Here is a 19519-nt window from a genome sequence, read left to right on the forward strand (position 1 = left end):
TGGGTTTTCTCGCTGCTCTTCCTCCGTGCACCTCCCGTCCACGCTGCCTTCCTGTGCTGCTCCCCCGTGCCGTCCCTCCCTCCCCAGGGAGAAAAGGTCGCAGTGGGGGAGAGCCCTGAGCTCTCCACCAGTTGGAAAATAAACTTGAATTCCCGTGGAGGTAGAAGCGTTAAGCCGGTGACGGGCATGGGCGTGGAGCTGGGCGGTTGTGGTACCAGTCCCCTTGCTGCCCTGTCCCTAAATGAAATTATTTGGCTTCTCGTAGCGGCCAGTTTTTCTTTTGTCCTTGTTCTTTTCCATAAGAGGAGAGCGCAGGGCTGGACTCGGCTCCCTCCTGGCAGGGGCCGGAGGCTGGGATTGTTCCCTGCGCGTGCCTGGCGTCTCTTCGGCTCAGAAAGAAAGAAAAGACAGAAACCCACCCGGGAAGGAAAACGGGGCCGGGCTGAACGAAGAGCTCCCCAGATCTCCCGGGAGCCCCTTCGAAAGAAGTTTCCTAAAATGTAGGTGCATGGAAATCCCTAAGGGGGGAAAAAAGATGTAAAAAGGTAATAAATAAGGTGCTGGCACTTTTTCTTTTTTTAAATTTTATTTCATTTTTTCCCCCCATGTGCTACATTTAGAAATACAGACACTATTTTTTCATTTTGGAGATGCTGAAATATATTTATTTTATGGTAAGAGATGATCTAGTTTGGAAATGCTCCGTGTTGTAAATAAAACTGAGCGGGGGAGGGGGTTGGAATCCATCAAGCAAATCTGTGTTATTTATCACTTTGAATCTTTGTGTGTTTTGTTTTGTTTTGTTTTGTTTTAATTATTCTTTGATTGATTTTGGGTTCCTTCTGTAAAACTCAAATAATATAAATCTGTGTCGCCGTCTCGTGGGTCCCGTCCGTGAAGGGTTGATGTTGGCTGACGGGTCCACCCGCCAGAGCCGTGTCTGTCTGATTTTTCTCTTGTCACCCATTGAACGTAATGGGAAAAGAATATAATAAAAGTCTCGTGTGTCTTGCTGTGCCACTCCCGAGTCTTTTAAAGGGAGGAGAGGAGTTGGAGGCATCTTTGGAGCTTTTTAAGGGGGGGTTTGGAGTGGGCAGCGCTGATTTGGGGGAAATCCATCTCCCTGGGATGTTGGGTCAGGAACCAACCGATTGGGGAAAGAGTTGAAATCAGTGGGTTTGGGGTTTTATTGATTTATTTTCTTTAAAAAAAAAAATATTATTTTAATTTCTCTATGCAAGTGATGGCAATGAGCTCTGTGTTGCAGGAGGGAGGGGACAGCAGCATCACCCACGTCACCTCTGCCAGACCGGGGGTGTGCGGGGAGTTCAGAAATGGGACTTGGGGGGGTGAAGGTGTTGGTACAGGAGAGAAGTCGCCCCATCCAGAGTGAGCAGATCCTCCCCCCTGCCTTTTGTGGCTTTTTTTTGGACCATTTGCAACACAATTAATTGCCATTCAATCCAAAGGTTCTAGTTATCTTCCTTTTTTTTTTTTTTTTTTTTTTTTAAATTTCTTTCCAAATCCCTTCTGGCACAGGTCTGTGGGGTCAGGCAGGTTCATCCCGATCACCCTTTTACCTAAAACTTGAGGAATTGAGAGAAAAATGGGGCACTTGAGCCAAGCCGGGGATCGGAGCCCGGTGCCTCAAAATCCCCCGGGACCAGCGGCGCGCGGGATCCCGATGGGATGCTCGGAAGCATTGGAGACGTCACCAACCGGCTGCCGGATTTAACAAAGGTTTTATTACGGTTTAGGGAAAGCCGCAGGATCTACAGCGCCCTCGGAGCTGTTAGAGAGAAAATGAAGCCGGAGAAATGCAGGTTTGAAGGGAAGGCTGATCCGCGGGTGCAAATTTTCGGAGGAGGTGACTGGGAAACACCGAAGGGATTGATTGATGCGGCTGCGTGTGATGGATAAATCCTTCCCGTGGAGCATCCCATCGCTGGCAGTGATGGACGGGTGCAACTATCCCCAGGCTGATGCTGCTGGAAAGCTGATGTTGCCGTTTAATTGTACCTTCAAAATAAAAAGCAAACAACCACCAAACAGTTTCACGGACTAGAAACTCCCCCTAACATCAGTTTAGGAGCTTGGGAACAGCGGATTTTCTCGTTCGCAAAGGAGCAAATGCTTTGCTTCGACAAGACCGCAACGTGGTAATATCCCCTGTAAATGCAAACGATCCCGCCGCGTTGAGACTGAAATGAAATGCAAAACGTCAGCACGGAGCACGGCAAGAACAAAACAGCCTCTTCCCATCGTAAATTATCAACTCTCCCCCAAAGCAGCTTAATTTTCCTTGTTTTATTTTATTACGAGTAAACACCAGAGAAGCCCCGTGAGCCAGCAAAAATGAGAAGCAGCGTCAGGCGTAGGAAGCCAGACTCTGACTTTGCACCACACCCGCTGATTTGTGGCTACGTTTTGAAATGATTCCTTTATTTGTTTTTAATGGGCCATGTCTGCTGTTTGGGCTGACTTACGTGAGCGGTGGGAACACGGCCGGGAAGGGGACGCCACGGGGCTCCTCCTTCGGGGACCTCTTTGCGGAGCTGCCGAATATAAGAAAACAGGTGGAGAGAAAACTTCTAAAACTGCGTTACCGACTGGGATCGTGGCGTGGTGGGAGGTTATTTCCCAGCGTGGTCCCCTCCCCCTCTCCTCTTTTTACCTGTACCGCTTGGTGTTGATGAGCCAGTGCACAAAGTCCTTGGCCTTCATCTTGTCCAGGTAGCGGGTGAAGTCGCTGGTGAAGGTGCCTTCCGAGTGTCGCTTGATGTTGGAGGCGAAGCTTTGGGCGCTTTGGGATTCGTACGACTGCCATCCGCTCGGGAGAGAAGGATGGGGGAAGAAAATGTGGTTTAATGCACATGGTGGCATCCTGCATTGTCCCTGCGGGAGGTGCCCAGAGTGGGGGGTGTGTCCTGTAAAGTACTTTACTGTGTGCAGCATCCTCCAGAAAAGCTCTAATAATAAAGAAAAATAATTTGCAGTCTCGGGAGGGTCTGCCAAGCCAGGCCAGGGTTGTCCCCGCCATCATATATACGCACTATCCTATCCCATATTATTTGCCCTACTCCTTGCTCGGCTGTGGTGGGTTCATGCCTGGGAGGGAGGGAGGGAGGGAGGGAGCGTGGTGCCGCCCCGAGGTTTAGATCAACCTCCTCCAGCTCCAGGACAGAGAGCTGACATTGGGGTCCCCCCCTTCCACAAATTCCCCCCGGCAGAAGATCCCCAAAGGATTTTCCTCCCACACAGCTGCCGGCATGGAGCGGGGCTCAGCACCCAGCCCAAATGTGTTGGGTTTGTGTGGCAAGGTTTTGGTAGCAGGGGGGGCTACAGGGGTGGCTTCTGTGAGAAGCTGCCAGAAGCTTCCCCTGTGTCTGACAGAGCCAATGGCAGCCGGCTCCAAGATGGACCCGCCCCTGGCCAAGGCCGAGCCAATCAGCGCCTCTGTGAGAACATATTTAAGAAGGAAAAAAAAACCAGTTAGAGAGAGCTTTTGCAGCCGGAGAGAGGAGTGAGAAGCTGTAAGAAACTCTGCAGACACCCAGGTCAGTGCAGAAGGAGGGGCAGGAGGTGCTCCAGGCACCGGAGCAGAGATCCCCCTGCAGCCCGTGGTGAAGACCATGGTGAAGCAGGCTGTCCCCCTGCAGCCCATGGAGGAAGGATGAGGGGGTGTAGAGATTCCCCCTGCAGCCCATGGAGGAAGGATGAGGGGGTGCAGAGATTCCCCCTGCAGCCCATGGAGGAAGGATGAGGGGGTGTAGAGATTCCCCCTGCAGCCCATGGAGGAAGGATGAGGGGGTGCAGAGATTCCCCCTGCAGCCCATGGAGGAAGGATGAGGGGGTGCAGAGATTCCACCTGCAGCCCGTGGAGGAAGGATGAGGGGGTGTAGAGATTCCCCCTGCAGCCCGTGGAGGAAGGATGAGGGGGTGCAGAGATTCCACCTGCAGCCCGTGGAGGACCCCACGCCGGAGCAGGTGGAGGCACCTGAAGGAGGCCGTGGCCCGTGGGAAGCCCACGCTGGATCACGTTGCTGGCAGGACCTGTGGACCCGTGGAGAGAGGAGCCCACGCCAGAGCAGGTTTGCTGGCAGGACTTGTGACCCCGTGGGGGACCCACGCTGGAGCAGTTTGCTCCTGAAGGTCTGCACCCCGTGGGAGAGACCACGCTGGAGCAGTTCGTGAAGGACTGTAGCCCGTGGGAGAGGCTCCATGTAGGAGCAGGGGAACGATGAGAGGAGTCCTCCCCGTGAGGAGGAAGAAGCGGCAGACTCAAAGATTAATTAGAGTTGTACATTTTTTATCTTTGCTGGATGCCTTCGCAGTTCAGGGGGAGTAAAATGCCACCCCCAACCCCCCCTTATTTGCTGAAACTTTGGCTTTTGTTTGCCTGTCACCACGCACTTTCAGTGCTCTGGTTTAAATTCTTTGGTGGCATCTCCGTGCGAGGCTCGCTGCGATTTCGGGGATGCTGTGGTGGCCGGGGAAGGGCGATGGGATGCTCGGAGCATCTCGCCACGGACCCGGAGGTCCCCACTTGTCCCGTTTCCTCCCACGTTTGCTCCTGAAGCTTTAAAACTTAATAATATAAAAGCAGCGGGGGATCTGAGCCGCCCCGTAACGGGTATTTTCCCAAGGGTTTGCGCCTCAGTCGTATGTTGGCAGCTTGTGCTGTGAAACACACCAAAACGCCGCTTATGCCTTTCGCCCCGGCGTTTACACCCCATTTCTCTCCTCCGGGTAGGTTTGGTTCAAAACAGAGCTGGTTTCTCCCCATCCACTAAGTTTTCCAAGCAGGATGAGTTTTGGGGTTGCGTGGCTTTAAATAACCGCCCATGCCCAAGATTCCGATTCCAAGAAACGGTCACTTTTTGTGTACCTGGAGTTGGTACACAGCGGGCGACACTGAGCTCCTCTCGGTGAGGGTTACTGCAGTTTCCTGGGGGGGGTCTAACCCCCCTTGATTGATCCCCAAAACCCCAAAACCGCTGACCGACGTCAGGATGAGCCAGGACGAGGGTTACAAAATGACGCTGCTGGAAGAGTTACAGGTAGGGGCTCTGCCGAGGGGCCCAACGTCCCCGATGCCCCCCCACCCCGCCCCAAACGGTTGGAAACCTCTCCCCGAAATCCCGTCGGCATTTCCCCGGAGCGCAGAGGGATGCGGAGGGGGGAGATGCTTTGTGCCGGGGAGGGCTCCCGGCGGCAGGTTCAGCGTCGTTGGTCGGAGTACGGGGGCAAAACGGTTTCTAAGAGAGACGGAGACTTTCCTGTGTCACCCGCGGGGTGTTTGACTCCCAAACCGCCCCGTGTATTCCCACTCCAACACCCACCTAATGCGCTCGAGCTTGTGATTTTGTTTAAATCGCGATTTTTTTTTTTTTAAAACTGCGATTTTTTTTTGAAACCGCGATTTTTTTCTTTAAACAGCGATTTTTTTTTTTTAAATTGCAATTTAAAGCGATTTTATTAAGCCCTTTCATCCCATACCTTTTCCCGGCTTGGGGTTTGGAGTTTCTTGGGGTTGGTTTTTTTGGGGATTTTTTTTTTTTTTGGCAAAACCAAAGGGGAGCAGGATGCATTTTTGCTAAGAGGGGACGGAGGGTGGTGGAGGCCGTCATCGGAGAGAGGACAGGAAAGCCACGGGCGCGTGATAATCCGGCTGCCGGGTTACGTGGGCGAGTCCCGGGAGCTGGCGGGGAGTTAGCAACAGGTCGGCTCTGAAATTAATACTCGGGGACCAGCAAACTCGTTTCCAGACAGGAGCGTTTCTTCCTCTTGTTCGTTAAATTAACTGGTGCCTTTCCTGAGCATCGCTGCTGCGCGGTGGCAGGTGATGCTGTTCAGTCGAAGCAGGAATTTGGGGGATAAAAAGCAGATTTCACGTTAGTGTTTGCAGCTTAAATCGTAACAAGTTATTTATTTTCTGGCTTTGGGTTTGTTGTTTTTTTTTTTAATTAAGTCTTTTTGATTAATGCATCATTATTAGTACAACGGGCAGCATCTGCCAGCGCAGCGTTTGAAGTTTTATTTTAAATTATGGGTTTGGTTCTTTTGGGCTGTTTCCCAGTGCCCGGTGTAGCTCTTGCTTCTTGAATTTCGTCCAACAGCCCTGCCAGGTCCCCAAGTTTTCTTGGTGTTTTGCTCTTCTTCAAACTTCGGTTTCAGAAATCGAGCAACTGGGTGCAAATCTCGGAGGGGTTTTTTGGGGTTTTTTTTTGTGTTTGAACGATGCTACGGGCTGTTTTATTGGGTTATGGGAAGAGAAACCTCCTCCAAGTCCGTGCTTTTAGGGCTGTGCCTGGAGGAGGAGGCACGCGGAGGCGTGATGCTCGTGGATTTGGGTGGACGCGGGGGTGGACGATGGCCGGGAGGACGTAAGGGAGCTCTGCACAACTTTTCCCTTCTCATTTCTAAACAGGGAGATGACGAAGAGGCAGTGATTGACCAAGGAAGAACGAGCAACGTCGTCAATATTCACTATGAGAAGGAGGAGTTGGAAGGTGAGTCTCTGCTGAGATCCCGGTAGAGGAGCCGCCAGCCCAGCGCCTTTTCCTGTCGCACAAAGTCCCTGCGACGTCCCTTGCTTGGCGTACGCGTCACGTGCAGCAAAACGTGGCGTGCTTCTAAATAAATAAGCACAGTTCTTTTCACCTTTTTTAACGTGACGGCTTTTAAACAGAGGGAGAAAGCCCCCGTGGAGGCCATGGTGTGAGTTTTAGCCACGGGGCTCTCCAAGCCGGGAGCATAATTTGACGGCTGCAGACTCAGGGCTGTGGTTTTCTTTTTTTTTGTTCTGGAGTTCATTATCATGGGACTGATTTGATCTTCTCTTGTCGCCTTGCGCCATACAAAGATTTTCAAAATAATTACCTTTTGTTGCTGCTCAACGAGCAATTCTGAGCGTTGTCCAGCTGAAGCTGGACTTTGAGAAGAGGTTGGATACTTTCAGGGCATTTTAGATGATCGGGAACCATCACTTGTTGTTGCTCTCTCGTTGCAAAGTTTGAGTAAAATAGGCTTGGGAAAAAAGGGCAGGTCTGTGACGTTCAGGGATCCAGTTAAAAGAAAATTAAGAGAAGTTGATGTTTCCTCCTGGGGTGGCTGCACTGATTTAATTGCAGCATCTGCGTCAAGCGTCTCCGCGGTATCGAGAACGATGCAAACGCCGCTTTTTCGCAGGCCACCGGACCCTGTACGTGGGCGTGCGGATGCCGCTGGTGAGGCAAAGCCAGCGGCATCACCGTCCCCACAGCCAGAAGCATCGGGAAGAGGAACGGGAGAAGGACTCTGCCCCGACGGAGCAGGGCTACCACTGTAAGTCCCGCCGCAGCGTTCACTGAACTCCTCGGGGCTACGTGGGTGCTGGGGTCTTCTGCAAGCAGGTCCCCGTGCCGGTTTGAGTGGCTTGCTGTTCCTCCGAGGGAAAGCGGCATCATTTAGCAGGACCCTCTCTCTTTTCCCAAACTTTCCTCTTTCTTCTCTTTTTTTTTTATTTTTATTTTTTTATTTTTTTTTAAGACAGTTAAATGCATAAAGGATTTAGGCTCGCCTTCCTCAGAGGGATCCTGGCTTTAAAAATGGAACTGTGGGGAAGGGAAGGTGCCCATGCTTATGCAGAGGTGGATTAGATGCTTCTCCTTCTCTGGGGCTCTGTGCAAGCCTGGACAGAGCCAGGGCAGAGGGGCCAGCCCGATGTTTATGGTGCCGATCGATGCCCGCTTTGCCTATGAGCGTGACGGGCCGTATTCGGGCGTGGTAACGGGACGGGGCTTTGCCTTCTGCCCCCAGACACTCCGTCCCAGCGAGTGCAGTTCATCCTCGGGACCGAGGAGGACGAGCAGCACGTTCCCCATGACTTGTTCACCGAGCTGGATGAGATCTGCGTGAAAGAGGGTGAAGATGCCGAGTGGAAGGAAACGGCAAGGTAAATCCCCGCTGCCGGCCGTGGTGGGAGAGGAGTCCCCTCGCCGGCAGCACCCGCGGGCTCTGCTTTCCGCTCTCCGGGACTTTGGCAAAGCTTTTGCAGGTGCCGATGCGAGGAGCCTTCTCTCGCCGCCCTGTAGCTCTGTTAAAGGGGTTGCGGAGCTGAGGCCGTTTCCTCGCAATGGGGCTGATCGCGCCTGATGTCCGCAGGTGGCTGAAGTTTGAGGAGGACGTGGAAGACGGCGGCGAGCGCTGGAGCAAGCCCTACGTGGCCACGCTGTCCTTGCACAGCCTCTCTGAGCTGAGGAGTTGCATCATCAACGGGACGGTGCTGCTGGACATTTGTGCCAACAGCATCGAAGAGATTGCAGGTACCGCGCGCGGCGCGTCTCTGCGGGAACGGCCGAGCTCGGTTTGCCGCGGTGCCCTCCGCTCCCGAATCAAACCCTGCCCCAATGGCGCGTCCTTTTCCAGAAACCCCGCTGTGTTTTTAAGTTGGTTTTGGATGCAGGCTGGGCGTGCAACAGTCACACCAGCTTTTTCTGGTGTGTTTTTTCCATTTTTTTTTTTTGAATGTGTAGAGTCAGACAGAAAGGCCAGACGGGGCAAGAAAATTGCATTATTTCGAATGGGAAATAATTATCTTAGCAGAGTGATGAATAAGCACTTTGCTCGTGTTTTTTAGCAAAAGAAACTTCTTGCTTTCGCTGCAAAGGCTGAACTGTATTAAAATGTCTTGCTAAGCAAGGCTGGGCCTGTGTCAGGGGATCCTGCGTGGCACAGCCTTCCCCCGGGGGCTTCGGGGCTTGGGACCTGGGGGGGTTTCTGCTCTGACGGCTTCGTTTCCCTTTGCCATCCCCAGATATGATCCTGGGCCCGCAAGACCAGTCCACGGAGTTTGACGAGCATGTGCGGGCAAAAGTTCGAGAAGTCCTACTGAAGAAGCATCACCATCAGAATGAGAAGAAAAGAAACAACCTTCTTCCCATTGTCCGCTCGTTTGCTGATGTGAGCAAGAAGCAGTCAGACCTGCACCTCCTTGACAAGCCAGGTGAGGGTTCCTGCAGGGTTTGGCACCAGGTGAGGGTTCCTGCAGGGCTCTGGTCCCATTCGACTTGTCCTGGCAGAGGAGAAGCATCCCAATTGCTCCTTGTCCGTCTTTCTGAGTGTCTTTCTTTTTCCTACCAGCCCAAACACTCACCCCGCATCCTTCTCCTACCACTGCAGAAGCTAAAAATGGGGTGAACCACGAGAGCAACGCGATGGACTTAAGCAAGGTGAGACGCTCGTAGCTATCTTATGCCTTTAGGGCCAGATTTGGTCTTGCAAATTTGGCTGCAGAGTGCTGAGGGCTTTGCTTTTGGGGTATTTGCCTGAAAATCGCTTGTTGTGCCTAGGCGCAGCTGCATTTCATGAAGAAAATTCCCACCGGGGCTGAAGCATCCAACGTGCTCGTAGGAGAGCTGGATTTCCTTCGCCAGCCCATCGTGGCATTTGTCCGCCTGACCCCGGCTGTCCTCCTCTCGGGCATGACGGAAGTTCCCATCCCAACAAGGTCTGAACGAGAAGCACAAAGATTTTATTTCAAAAAACCCCCACCCAACAAAAGAACATCAAGGTGCATGCATCAGTTTGGCGTCCCAAGGGAACAAGGGCAGGGGGAGCGAGGACATTTCTCCCACTCGCATCCCTTCCCTGCTGTGTCTTTCAAACCCCTTGGCCAATTTTAATGAAAATTGGCCCAAAAATTAAATTTGCCATCGGTTTTGGTGAATTTCAAATTCCTGGCGGAGTCGGTGAGCCTACGTGTCCCCTCTGGAGCTGCGCTCGGGGCTGGGGGCTCCCAGGGATTTCCTTGGGTGTCCTTTGAGCAAGGACACGTTCTTCTCGCTCATTGTGTTTTTCTTGCCCAGGTTCCTGTTTGTTTTGCTTGGACCAGAAGGCAAAGCCCATCAGTACCATGAGATCGGCAGGTCCATGGCTACTATCATGACGGATGAGGTGCGAGAAGAGAGAATTCCGGGTCATTTTTGGTTTTCTTCAGCTCTCTGCAGTAGTGAGGAAGAGGATTTGCTTCCCAACTGCCCACAGCTCTCCAGATAGCCCACCCCTCGTTCACACGCCGAAGCAAACGCACGGATTTGTATCACCCCACCTCTTGGAGGTTGAAATCCCACCCGGTGTGCATCCTGCACCTCCCCGGGGTCCCCAGCACCCTGTCCCCAGTGGTGGCGTTGCCAGGGCCAGTGAAACTTCCCCGCTTTGAGCAAAAGGGTATGGTGTGCCATGAGGGATGGGGACCTCGTGGAGGAGATGATTACAAGTACCGTGATGGACAGATTTTTCCATTTGGGGGAATATTTCCTGCCATTACAAGCAGGAAATTTGGGGAAAATGATCTTGCATTTAGCCAGGAGCTTACTGTAGTGCTTAGGACATCGGAGATGGGTTGTCCTCTGAGCAGGTTGTCTCCTGTCGGCAGGTTTTCCGTGACGTTGCCTATAAAGCCAAGAACCGGGCTGACCTCGTGGCCGGCATCGACGAGTTTCTGGATCAGGTCACGGTCTTGCCGCCAGGAGAATGGGATCCATCGATCCGAATCGAGCCCCCGAAAAACGTCCCTTCGCAGGTGGGTGCTGCGGCGGAGGGAGGCGCGAGGGGGACGGGCAGGACAGCGGCCGGCCGGCCGGGGATGCTGTTCTGGGACCCAGATTCACCAGGTCCCAGTTTGACGCAGTCACATACCCAGACCAGAAGCCCAACAAGCCAGTGGTTACGAATCCATAGCTTTGGCTTATTTCCTTTTTAACAGGGAAAAAGGAAGATGCCAGGAGCTCTCGATGACAGTGCTTCTCACAGCAAGCCAGAGAAACACAGTGGTCCTGAACTGGAGCGCACGGGAAGGTGTGAGCTTTAATAGTTTGTGGGGTTTGTTGTTTGTTTTTTTTTTTTCTCTTTGCCTCTAGAATCGGAGCGTGCACCTTCCCTTGTAGCAGTTTTCTGGGGTTAGTTGGTTCAGTGAAGGGGCTTCACATTACCAGCTCGGTCCCCTGGGCTGGGCAGGTGAGATCTGGGCAGCTGGGCTCAGCCACAGCACCACTGCAGACAGATTTTCTTGATTTGGGGTGGAAGCAGCTGTGTAAATACCTCCAGGGAGAGCTCTGCTGCTTCTCCAAGCAAGGGACAGTTGCAGTAAGAGGGGATGGGCTTTCAGGTTTGGTCCTTTTTCTTTTTGTTGGAGGGGGTTTTTGTGCTTGCTTGGTTTCTGCCGGGTATAAAACGGCCGAAGGAGACTGCTGCTGGTTAGCAATGAAGGTTACTGTCTGCTTGGGCTTGTCCTTCTGCAGCAAAACCCCCTCTGTGTGGTCTTGCAGGGAAACAGTCTATTTGTTTTTCCTTCCTCCAGGCTCTTTGGAGGTTTGATCCTGGACGTGAAGCGCAAAGCCCCGTGGTTCTGGAGCGACTTTCGGGATGGTCTGAGCCTGCAGTGTCTGGCGTCCTTCCTCTTCCTCTTCTGTGCCTGCATGTCCCCTGTCATCACCTTCGGGGGACTGCTGGGGGAGGCGACCGACGGCCACATCGTGAGCACCACTCTTGGGTGGCGTGGGGGAGCGCAAAACTCATGCAAAATCTTCGCTGCAGTGAATTTGCTTTGGGTTTTTTCTTCTTTTTCCCATTGATTTATTTCCTCGCTGCTGCCTCTTCCCTGGACAGAGTGCCATGGAGTCACTGCTGGGCGCATCCATGACCGGCGTGGTGTATTCCCTCTTTGCTGGCCAACCTCTCACCATCCTCGGCAGCACTGGACCCGTCCTCGTGTTCGAAAAGATCCTCTACAAATTCTGCAAGTAAGGCCGGCTGCCGCGGCCGAGTGCCGCGAGAGCCTTCAGGAGGCAGTGGTGGAGAAAAGATGTTTTTCTCGACTTTTTCTCAGTGAGAGTTGTTAGATTTCAGTTGTTTTCTGTGTCGCAGACGTTGCACGCTGCTGCTTTAGTATGTGATGGTGCAAGAGCCCTTGGTCTCTGAAGGATGGATGAGGTTGTTTGGGGTTTTTAGGGTTAAAATGAAGCAGGAAGAGGAGAAGCCATAAGGATGGGGATCCTTGTGTTGTGATGACTTTGATGTGAGATGAGACACCCTGATTGCAATTCAATTTATTCTTCAGCCCCAGCTTGCTGGTAGCAGGTGACTGGGTGCAAAATCAGCCGGGGTTTTGGTGTTAGGGCATGGGGGTGATGTGGGAGGACACCACCTTCCACAAAGGGCCCTGACCTCAATTAGCCTCCAAGGCCTTAACACAAGCTAATTGTTAAATAACAATCATGAAATAATTGGCCTCTCCTCCTGCAGGTCCGCACCCTGCACCGCAGCCCCAAGGCTGTCTGTAGTAGGACATGGAAAGTGCATTTACCATCTGCAGCCTTGACGTGCTCCTAAATTGCTCGTGATTTTCCCCGAAGGAAGGCACGGCTCGGCGCCTCTTCCTGGCCTTTCCAGCCTTTGTTTGATTTTGGTTTCCCAGGGAGTACGCGCTCTCCTATCTCTCTCTGCGGGCCTGCATCGGGCTGTGGACTGCCTTCTTCTGCATAGTGCTGGTGGCCACCGACGCCAGCTGTTTGGTGTGCTACATCACCCGCTTCACCGAAGAAGCCTTCGCCTCCCTCATCTGCATCATCTTCATCTACGAGGCTCTGGAGAAGCTGAGTCACCTGCGAGAGACCTACCCTGTGCACATGCACAGCAAGCTCGACTTCCTCACCGTCTACTAGTGAGTTTTTTTTTTCCTCCTAAAAGGCTGCTGCCCCTTGGCAGGAGCTCAGGGCTGCACCTCCATTGCCTTTCCCTCACCCTCGTCTTGGCTTTTCTCCTCCCAGCTGTAAGTGTGAGGCACCAAGCCATCCCAGCAACGCAACCCTGCGTTTCTGGGAGAGCAACGAGATCAACGTGTCTGGCATCGCCTGGGAAAACCTCACGGTGACTGTAAGTGCCCCAAGCCACTACTTCCGCGGCCGCGGGGTCCAGGGGCGTTCACATTTTGCAAAAGTCAGAGCCCTTCGGGTGATGAGGGGCTTCAGACTGTGCTAGTGCTGCTCTGCAAAGGCATTCTTTAAATCTAACGTGTGGTTTTAACCCGCTTGGTCCTGGGAAGGAGAGTCCACCTTGTCCCCCCAACATCGTGGGTAATAACTGTCCTCCTTGACCCTGTCGCAGGACAATTTTTCTGACCAGGAGCAAGGTTAAGTGGGTGGTTTGATTCTTGTAGAAGTTGGAGGACTTAAGTTCCTGCTTGAAGGTAGTCCTTAGCTTCCTTACTTGGTTCCTAAGAACTCCAGTCCTTGCTTGCTTACTCAGCACTGTCTGTAGGTCCATGCATAAATTTGCACGTCTGAGCAGCCTCTCGGGCTGCTGTTGCTGGAAGCAAAGCCCAGGCATAGGATGGGAGGCTCTTCAGGACATCTTCATCCCCTCTTGGCCGTGTCCTGGGAGCCCTTCGCTGGGAAGGGACGATTCGTCTCTTCTCCTTGCCTTCCGCGGCTGTCTTAGCCCTCCTTCCCTGCTCCCTCTTTCTCTATCCCCAAGAACTTCCAGTGTTTCCTTCCCCTCTTGGCGTCTTCTTCAGCCACGGTTGCCTGCCATTCGAGCGGAGGATGTGCCATGGGTCTGTGATATGGTGTCCCATCACATCTCGCCTCTCCGCTCTCCTCTGTGCGGTTCGATGTGTCACTTGTTCAGCTGCTGCTCATTCAATATAAATCTCCGTCAGCAGCAGCAGCAGCAGCAGCAGTTACAAGGTCATGGATCTTGGACCAAGATCCTCAAAAGCCCCGAGTTATCCCAGGTTTCCTTGCCGCACGTGCACTACCTTTGTGTCCTGACGCTCTGTTTCTCCAGGAATGTCGGTATTTGCATGGAGAGTTTCACGGACCTGCCTGTGGACGCAACGGCCCCTACGCGCCTAATGTCCTCTTCTGGTGCTGCATCCTCTTCTTCTCCACCTTTGTCCTGTCGAGCTTCTTGAAGAAGTTTAAAAGCAGCCGTTACTTCCCAACCAGAGTAGGTAGAAGATGGTGGCCGGCAGCAGTCTCCACACTCATTTCCCAAAATGGCTTTCCCGGAGCGCTAAGCAGTATTTGCCACCGCTTGGTCAAGCTGGGAAACATTGACCTTGAAGGCCAAACTCTCCAGCAGCTTGGATGTCCCTCCCTCGTTTCCATGAGTGCTAAACGACCGTGGCGTTTCCCACCTGCCTCGCGACCTGCCCCCGAGCGATATTTTGCTCAGGCAGTGGGAAATGAGGTCTTCCAAAGTTGTGCGGGGTTATTTGCCTTTTTTTTTTTTTTTTTTTTACCTTCTGTGCATTATGCTCAAGGGGAAAGTTGGTTCAAATGAGGAGCTGCCATAGGAAAAGACACTTTTTCTTCCTTTTGAGGAACATACGATGCCTCAGTGCGCCTTATTCCCATTTTAGCTGTGAGCGTGGCTGCAGTGGCAGCCATCTGCTTCCTTATTTTTTAATATTTTTTTTACTTAAGGTTTGAATTCAAACAACCCTCTTCCACCTAATTAAACTCTTTTTTTTTTTATTGTCTGACACCAGCTCTCACAGAGACAAGCACAGCAACAGTAGCTAACCAAGGGATTTGGCTGCATGTCCTCAGAGTGGTGGGATTTTGTTAACCAGCCTTAATGTTGTTGATGTCTCTCATTTTTCCATCTCATGTTGCGGCCCCCTTTGCGATGCCCCTTTCAGCTCTGGTTTCTTGCCCCAGGTGCGGTCCACAATAAGTGACTTTGCTGTTTTCCTCACCATCGTCATCATGGTGCTCATTGACTTCATGACTGGGATCCCGTCACCGAAGCTCCACATCCCCCATATGTTCAAGGTAGGGGGGGTGTTATGGCACGGAGCGGGTTTCACCGGGGCAGGACAGGGCTGAGTCTGGAGGAGATGCTGGTGGTGTGACCATCTCCTCCTCCACCTCCAAGTGCATCGTTTCCTCCTGGAAATGAGAAGACAGCCCCAAAACTAGGTACCTGCAGGAGAAATAGCTACAGGTGCTTGCAAAGAGGATGCTGGCACTGTTGAGCCCCGGGGTGACGTGAAACCAGGGCTGGGAGATGCTGTGACACGGGGATGGAGGGGAAAATCCAAGCCGGTGAAGTAGCTGGGCTGGGAGACGAGGCTGATGTGTGTGCTTTGTTGCAGCCTACCAGAGACGACCGCGGGTGGTTCATCAACCCCATAGGACCCAACCCTTGGTGGACGGTGGTGGCTGCGCTCATCCCAGCTCTGCTTTGCACCATCTTGATATTCATGGACCAGCAGATCACGGCTCTTATCGTGAACAGGAAGGAGCACAGGCTGAAGGTAAGGGGCTGCAGGAGACAACCCCATCCGCAACCCGCTCTGGGCTGCAGGTACGGGGAGAAGCTCCAATTCCAAATGCCTTGTGAAGGCATTGGTTTGGAACAACGTCAGGCAGCGTGGCAAGATGGTCTCCTGGCTTAATGATGACACAGGGAGCAAACGACAACAGGGGAGTTCAGATGAGCAATCTTTCGGAGGAGCATATTAAGCTTAGAGCGTTGTAGAAGCACGCTTTTGTTTTAAAATGTCAGCAGCAGCTGGGGAACGAATCATTTTGATGTGCTGCCAGGGATAACTGAGAGTCATATCTTACTCGCAAGTGGTAGAAATGTCTTTATGAATGAAAAATAGTAAGGTGGTTTTTTGGTTGAGAAGTAGATACAAACTCCCCAAATCCACTTTGTCTGAACTGCTGCCGGATTGTCATGCAAGGTGCTTGCGCAAAGACTGGATACATCCTTATTTGTTTCCAGTTCGTGTTTTCAATTTTCAAGACGTCGACTTGAGCTCCTACAGGGTTGTTTGGGTCTGACTTGCGACGTTGTCCTTGCTCTTGTCCCGTGAGATGCTCTGTTTCTTGTTTCGCTCCGCGCAGAAAGGATGCGGGTACCACCTGGACCTCTTCATGGTGGCCGTGATGCTGGGGGTGTGCTCCGTGATGGGGCTGCCGTGGTTTGTGGCTGCGACCGTCCTGTCCATCACCCACGTGAATAGCCTCAAAGTAGAGTCTGGCTGCTCAGCTCCAGGAGAACAGCCCAAGTTTCTGGGGATACGAGAGCAGAGAGTCACTGGCTTGATGATCTTTGTGCTCATGGGCTGCTCATTCTTCTTCACTTCGGTGTTAAAGGTAAGAGGAAAATGGAAACCACCCAACAACCGCGAGCTTTTTGGAGGTTATGCAAAACTAGTCCCCTTTCTCCAGGCCTGAGTAGCTGTGGAGCAGAGGAGGAGGTGATCCCAAACCTTGGGGCTCGATCCGTGGTGGGAACCACCCTCGGTTGCACTTTCCAGCCCTTCAGACCCCAGTTTGGCACGCTCGAGCCAAGCGAGCAAGCCAACTGCTTGGATTTTCAGATGTCTTTCAGGCCCACCCGTGTTTATGGGTTACGATGAAGCGTATTTAGAGCAGTACCTCTGCTCTTTCAACCAGGCAGCACGTTACCGGTTGCAATTTGTTCCCCCAGATGCCTCGGAACAGCCGTTCCCAGTAGCTAAACGCGCTGAAATCGTCCCCGTGGGCTTCCTTGCGTGTTGCCACAAGAACACGTACAAATGTTTTTCTACCGTCGCAGAACGCGGCATATGGTAGCATGGGCGAAATCACCTATTTTCCTCCAACCTTTCTGGAAAACAGGATTATTCTGATGAAGTGTAACTCAAAAGCTCAGCCTAAAGCAGAGCATTAAATCATTCGCACGCACAAAATCTCTGATGGTTAAAATGCGACACCTCTCTAACCCTGTGGAAGCTGGAAGGCTTTAGGCAATTTTAGGCAGGGACTGTAGAAGAGAGCGGTAATACTGAAAATGCAATTTGAAAACAAGAATGCACTAACTTCTGTATTTATTTTTGGAGTTTATACCAATGCCTGTGCTTTATGGCGTCTTTCTCTACATGGGTGTGTCGTCGCTCAGAGGAATTCAGGTACGGCCTCTTTTACAGCGTGTTGGGTCCCTGGTATTTCATCTCTATAGAAGCAGGTAAAAAAAGCAGGGGCATGGGGGGAAAAATCCCTCTCCGAAAGCAAGCGATCAAAATATTTTGTGTAAGAAAAAGATTGGAGGAGGCACAGGAGGTGTATAGGGCCGGGAGGACCGGGCAAGTTCAGGGCAGGTTACGGGAAAATGGGGGAATTCAGCGCGAAGGGAAGGCGATTTCTGTGGCTGGTGGAAATCCTTGCTGGGGGATTCAGCGTGCTGAGAAACGCTGAGAACAGAATAACGGGGAATAATTGCAGTTCGGTGGGCAGCTCTCGCGGGCAAGCCGGTTTATAGATGGAGCGGAGGGAAAATTGGGTGCTGCTCGCAGAGGAACGCGGTGGGATCCAGGATTTCTCATTGCAAGTGAGATCCTGAACACTCCCTCCGCGTCTCCCCGGGGCCAGAAACTTCTCACTGTTATTTTACAGTTCTTCGATCGCTTGAAGCTGTTTGGGATGCCGGCGAAACACCAGCTGGATTTCATCTACCTGCGGCACGTCCCCTTGCGAAAGGTGCATTTCTTCACCATGATCCAGCTGATCTGCCTCGTCCTGCTCTGGGCCATCAAGGTGTCGCGTGCCGCCATCATCTTCCCCATGATGGTAAGAGCCGGTGCTGCTCGGCGTCGGGGTGTTTGTAGCGTCGGAGCGAGCTGTGGCATCATCTCTGACCTCGCTGCACCTTCCCTCTTATTCGTGAAGGTTTTGGCTCTCGTTTTTGTCCGGAAAGTGATGGATTTCTGCTTCTCGAAGCGAGAGCTCAGCTTTCTGGATGACCTTATGCCAGAAAGCAAGCAGAAGAAGTTGGACGATGCCAAAAATGAAGCCAAAGAAGAAGAGGTGAAGCTTGCTGGGTGCTCGGGGCCGGGCGTCTCCCTCGGGCTGTGAGATTGCCTCTTTCTGCCACAGCTCGTCTTTAAATGTCGGGGCAAGATCAGAACTAAACAGAAACGGATCCTAATAGCCTGGATCACACATCGTAACCTTTTGTCCTAAATTAGCAGTGAGCTTAACACTTGACTAGAGGTATAATTTTAAAAATGAGTCCTATAATAAAGATTATTATTATTATTATTATACCCTGCTGCACTGATAGCTAAAGCTGCCGCAGGTCAGGAGGAGAGGACAGCGTGCAACGTCTTTACTGGGTGCTGAGTTTATCTCCGCTTTGATTAAAGACCGAGAACTTGATTTGTCCCTTTTCCGTCAGGAGTCCCAGAAGGTGATGGAAGCTGCTGCTGCAAATTGGGTTCAACTGAAAGTGGGGAAGACCAGCGACTTGGATATCCCACAGCAAAGCAGCGACAGGTAAAGTGCCACCAAGCGCCAGGACCCCCGGCAAGATTCGTTTGAAGGTGTTTGGCACCGTCTTTATCGAGCGTCCCTCGGTAAAGCGGTCCGCTCGGCGGGAAAATCAAATTTCTGGGCAGGGCTGCCGGAGGCGATGGCGGGGCTCTGCCCCTGCGCAGAGCGGCTGCACAACTCCCATTTAACCCCCAAAACTTGCATCATCAGTGACTTTAGGGTAGCAGGAGATCCTCATATTTAAGAAAGAGGTGGTGTAGGCACGACCTGTAGCAGCAGTGGCTTAGGAGCCCGCTCCAGGGCTAAACGCCAGCAAGAGCCTTTGCCTGGAGCTGTTGTTCTACAGGCTTGCCTCCCGAAACTCCTCATCCAGCAAAACCTCCGGTGCTTACGCTGAGCTTTGGTTCCCCGGGCCCCCCTGGTCCTCTTGCTGGTGCTAACGCACTTGGCGGCAGCAGTTCCCGTAATCACGGATTGCGATGTAAAATATTTATTGCAGGACCGATCCTTCCGAGATTAATATCTGGGATGAAATGTCGAAAACGACCGTGTGGAAGACTCTCCCTATGAACACAGAAACAGTCTGAATTTGGGGAGGAAAAAGGTAAAGGACCGCATGTGAGCGTGACGAGATGCGCGCGTACGGTTTTCCCGTGCTTCGGCCGGCAATGCTGAGCAAACGAGCAGCGGCGAGGACGGTGGCACGCCAGCCAGCTCCTCTCTGCCGCGGTGGTCCCACGAACGGGGCTCAAACCCCATCTTCCACTGATGATGCTCTCCCTTTTTTTTTTTCCCATTCTTCCCCCTCCCCAGTTTTTATGTTTAGGAATCTTGACTTTGAAGGAGAGGAGCGAGAACGTGACTCAGGGATGTGCCAACGCGGACACGGGGAGAAACTGCTTTTTTTTTTTCCAGTTGGAGGATTCCCATTAAAGCCATGCAGACGTCTTCAGTTATCCTTGGTGTGCTTCAGGCATTCAGTATCTCTAGACCAGCAAACTGAGGTGCACATCACGGTCAATGGGAGTTCGGTGTTGTTGAGCCTCCGGGTGTACGTGCGTGTGTTTGTTGCGGTTGCGTAGTGGTAGAGGGACTGCTAGCGCTTTATCATTCAGTGCTATTTTTTTAATACCCAATTCCTCCTCTCCTTTCTCTTTTTTTTTCCAAATATAAACTCATGTTTATGTTCCAAATAGTTTACTGTTATACTT

General features: G+C 52.2%; 1 protein-coding gene across 1 annotated transcript; it reads left to right on the forward strand.

Moving 5' to 3' along the window:
• Positions 1-6439: 6439 nt before the first annotated feature.
• Positions 6440-18895, forward strand: LOC129200876 (electroneutral sodium bicarbonate exchanger 1-like). The gene is made up of 23 exons (XM_054812124.1): positions 6440-6512; positions 7192-7326; positions 7801-7936; positions 8146-8306; positions 8798-8986; positions 9124-9212; positions 9333-9490; positions 9849-9936; positions 10418-10564; positions 10748-10839; positions 11342-11516; positions 11650-11783; positions 12458-12703; positions 12810-12915; positions 13828-13989; positions 14706-14819; positions 15143-15304; positions 15900-16151; positions 16880-16948; positions 17433-17606; positions 17706-17843; positions 18214-18311; positions 18808-18895. Exons 2-23 carry the CDS (start codon positions 7221-7223, stop codon positions 18893-18895), a joined length of 3084 nt encoding a protein of 1027 aa, XP_054668099.1. The 5' UTR covers positions 6440-6512; positions 7192-7220.
• Positions 18896-19519: the final 624 nt, after the last annotated feature.

This window comes from Grus americana, unplaced genomic scaffold (genome assembly GCF_028858705.1).
Source record: "Grus americana isolate bGruAme1 unplaced genomic scaffold, bGruAme1.mat scaffold_618, whole genome shotgun sequence".
Taxonomy (NCBI): Eukaryota; Metazoa; Chordata; class Aves; order Gruiformes; family Gruidae; genus Grus; species Grus americana.

Excerpts from the sequence above, each read along its gene's own strand:
- LOC129200876 (XM_054812124.1), top strand. The coding sequence starts at position 7,221 with ATGCCGCTGGTGAGGCAAAGCCAGCGGCATCACCGTCCCCACAGCCAG. Across the intron at positions 14,820-15,142 it reads ACATCCCCCATATGTTCAAG|CCTACCAGAGACGACCGCGG; the intron begins GTAGGGGGGGTG and ends GCTTTGTTGCAG. Across the intron at positions 17,844-18,213 it reads ATGAAGCCAAAGAAGAAGAG|GAGTCCCAGAAGGTGATGGA; the intron begins GTGAAGCTTGCT and ends CTTTTCCGTCAG.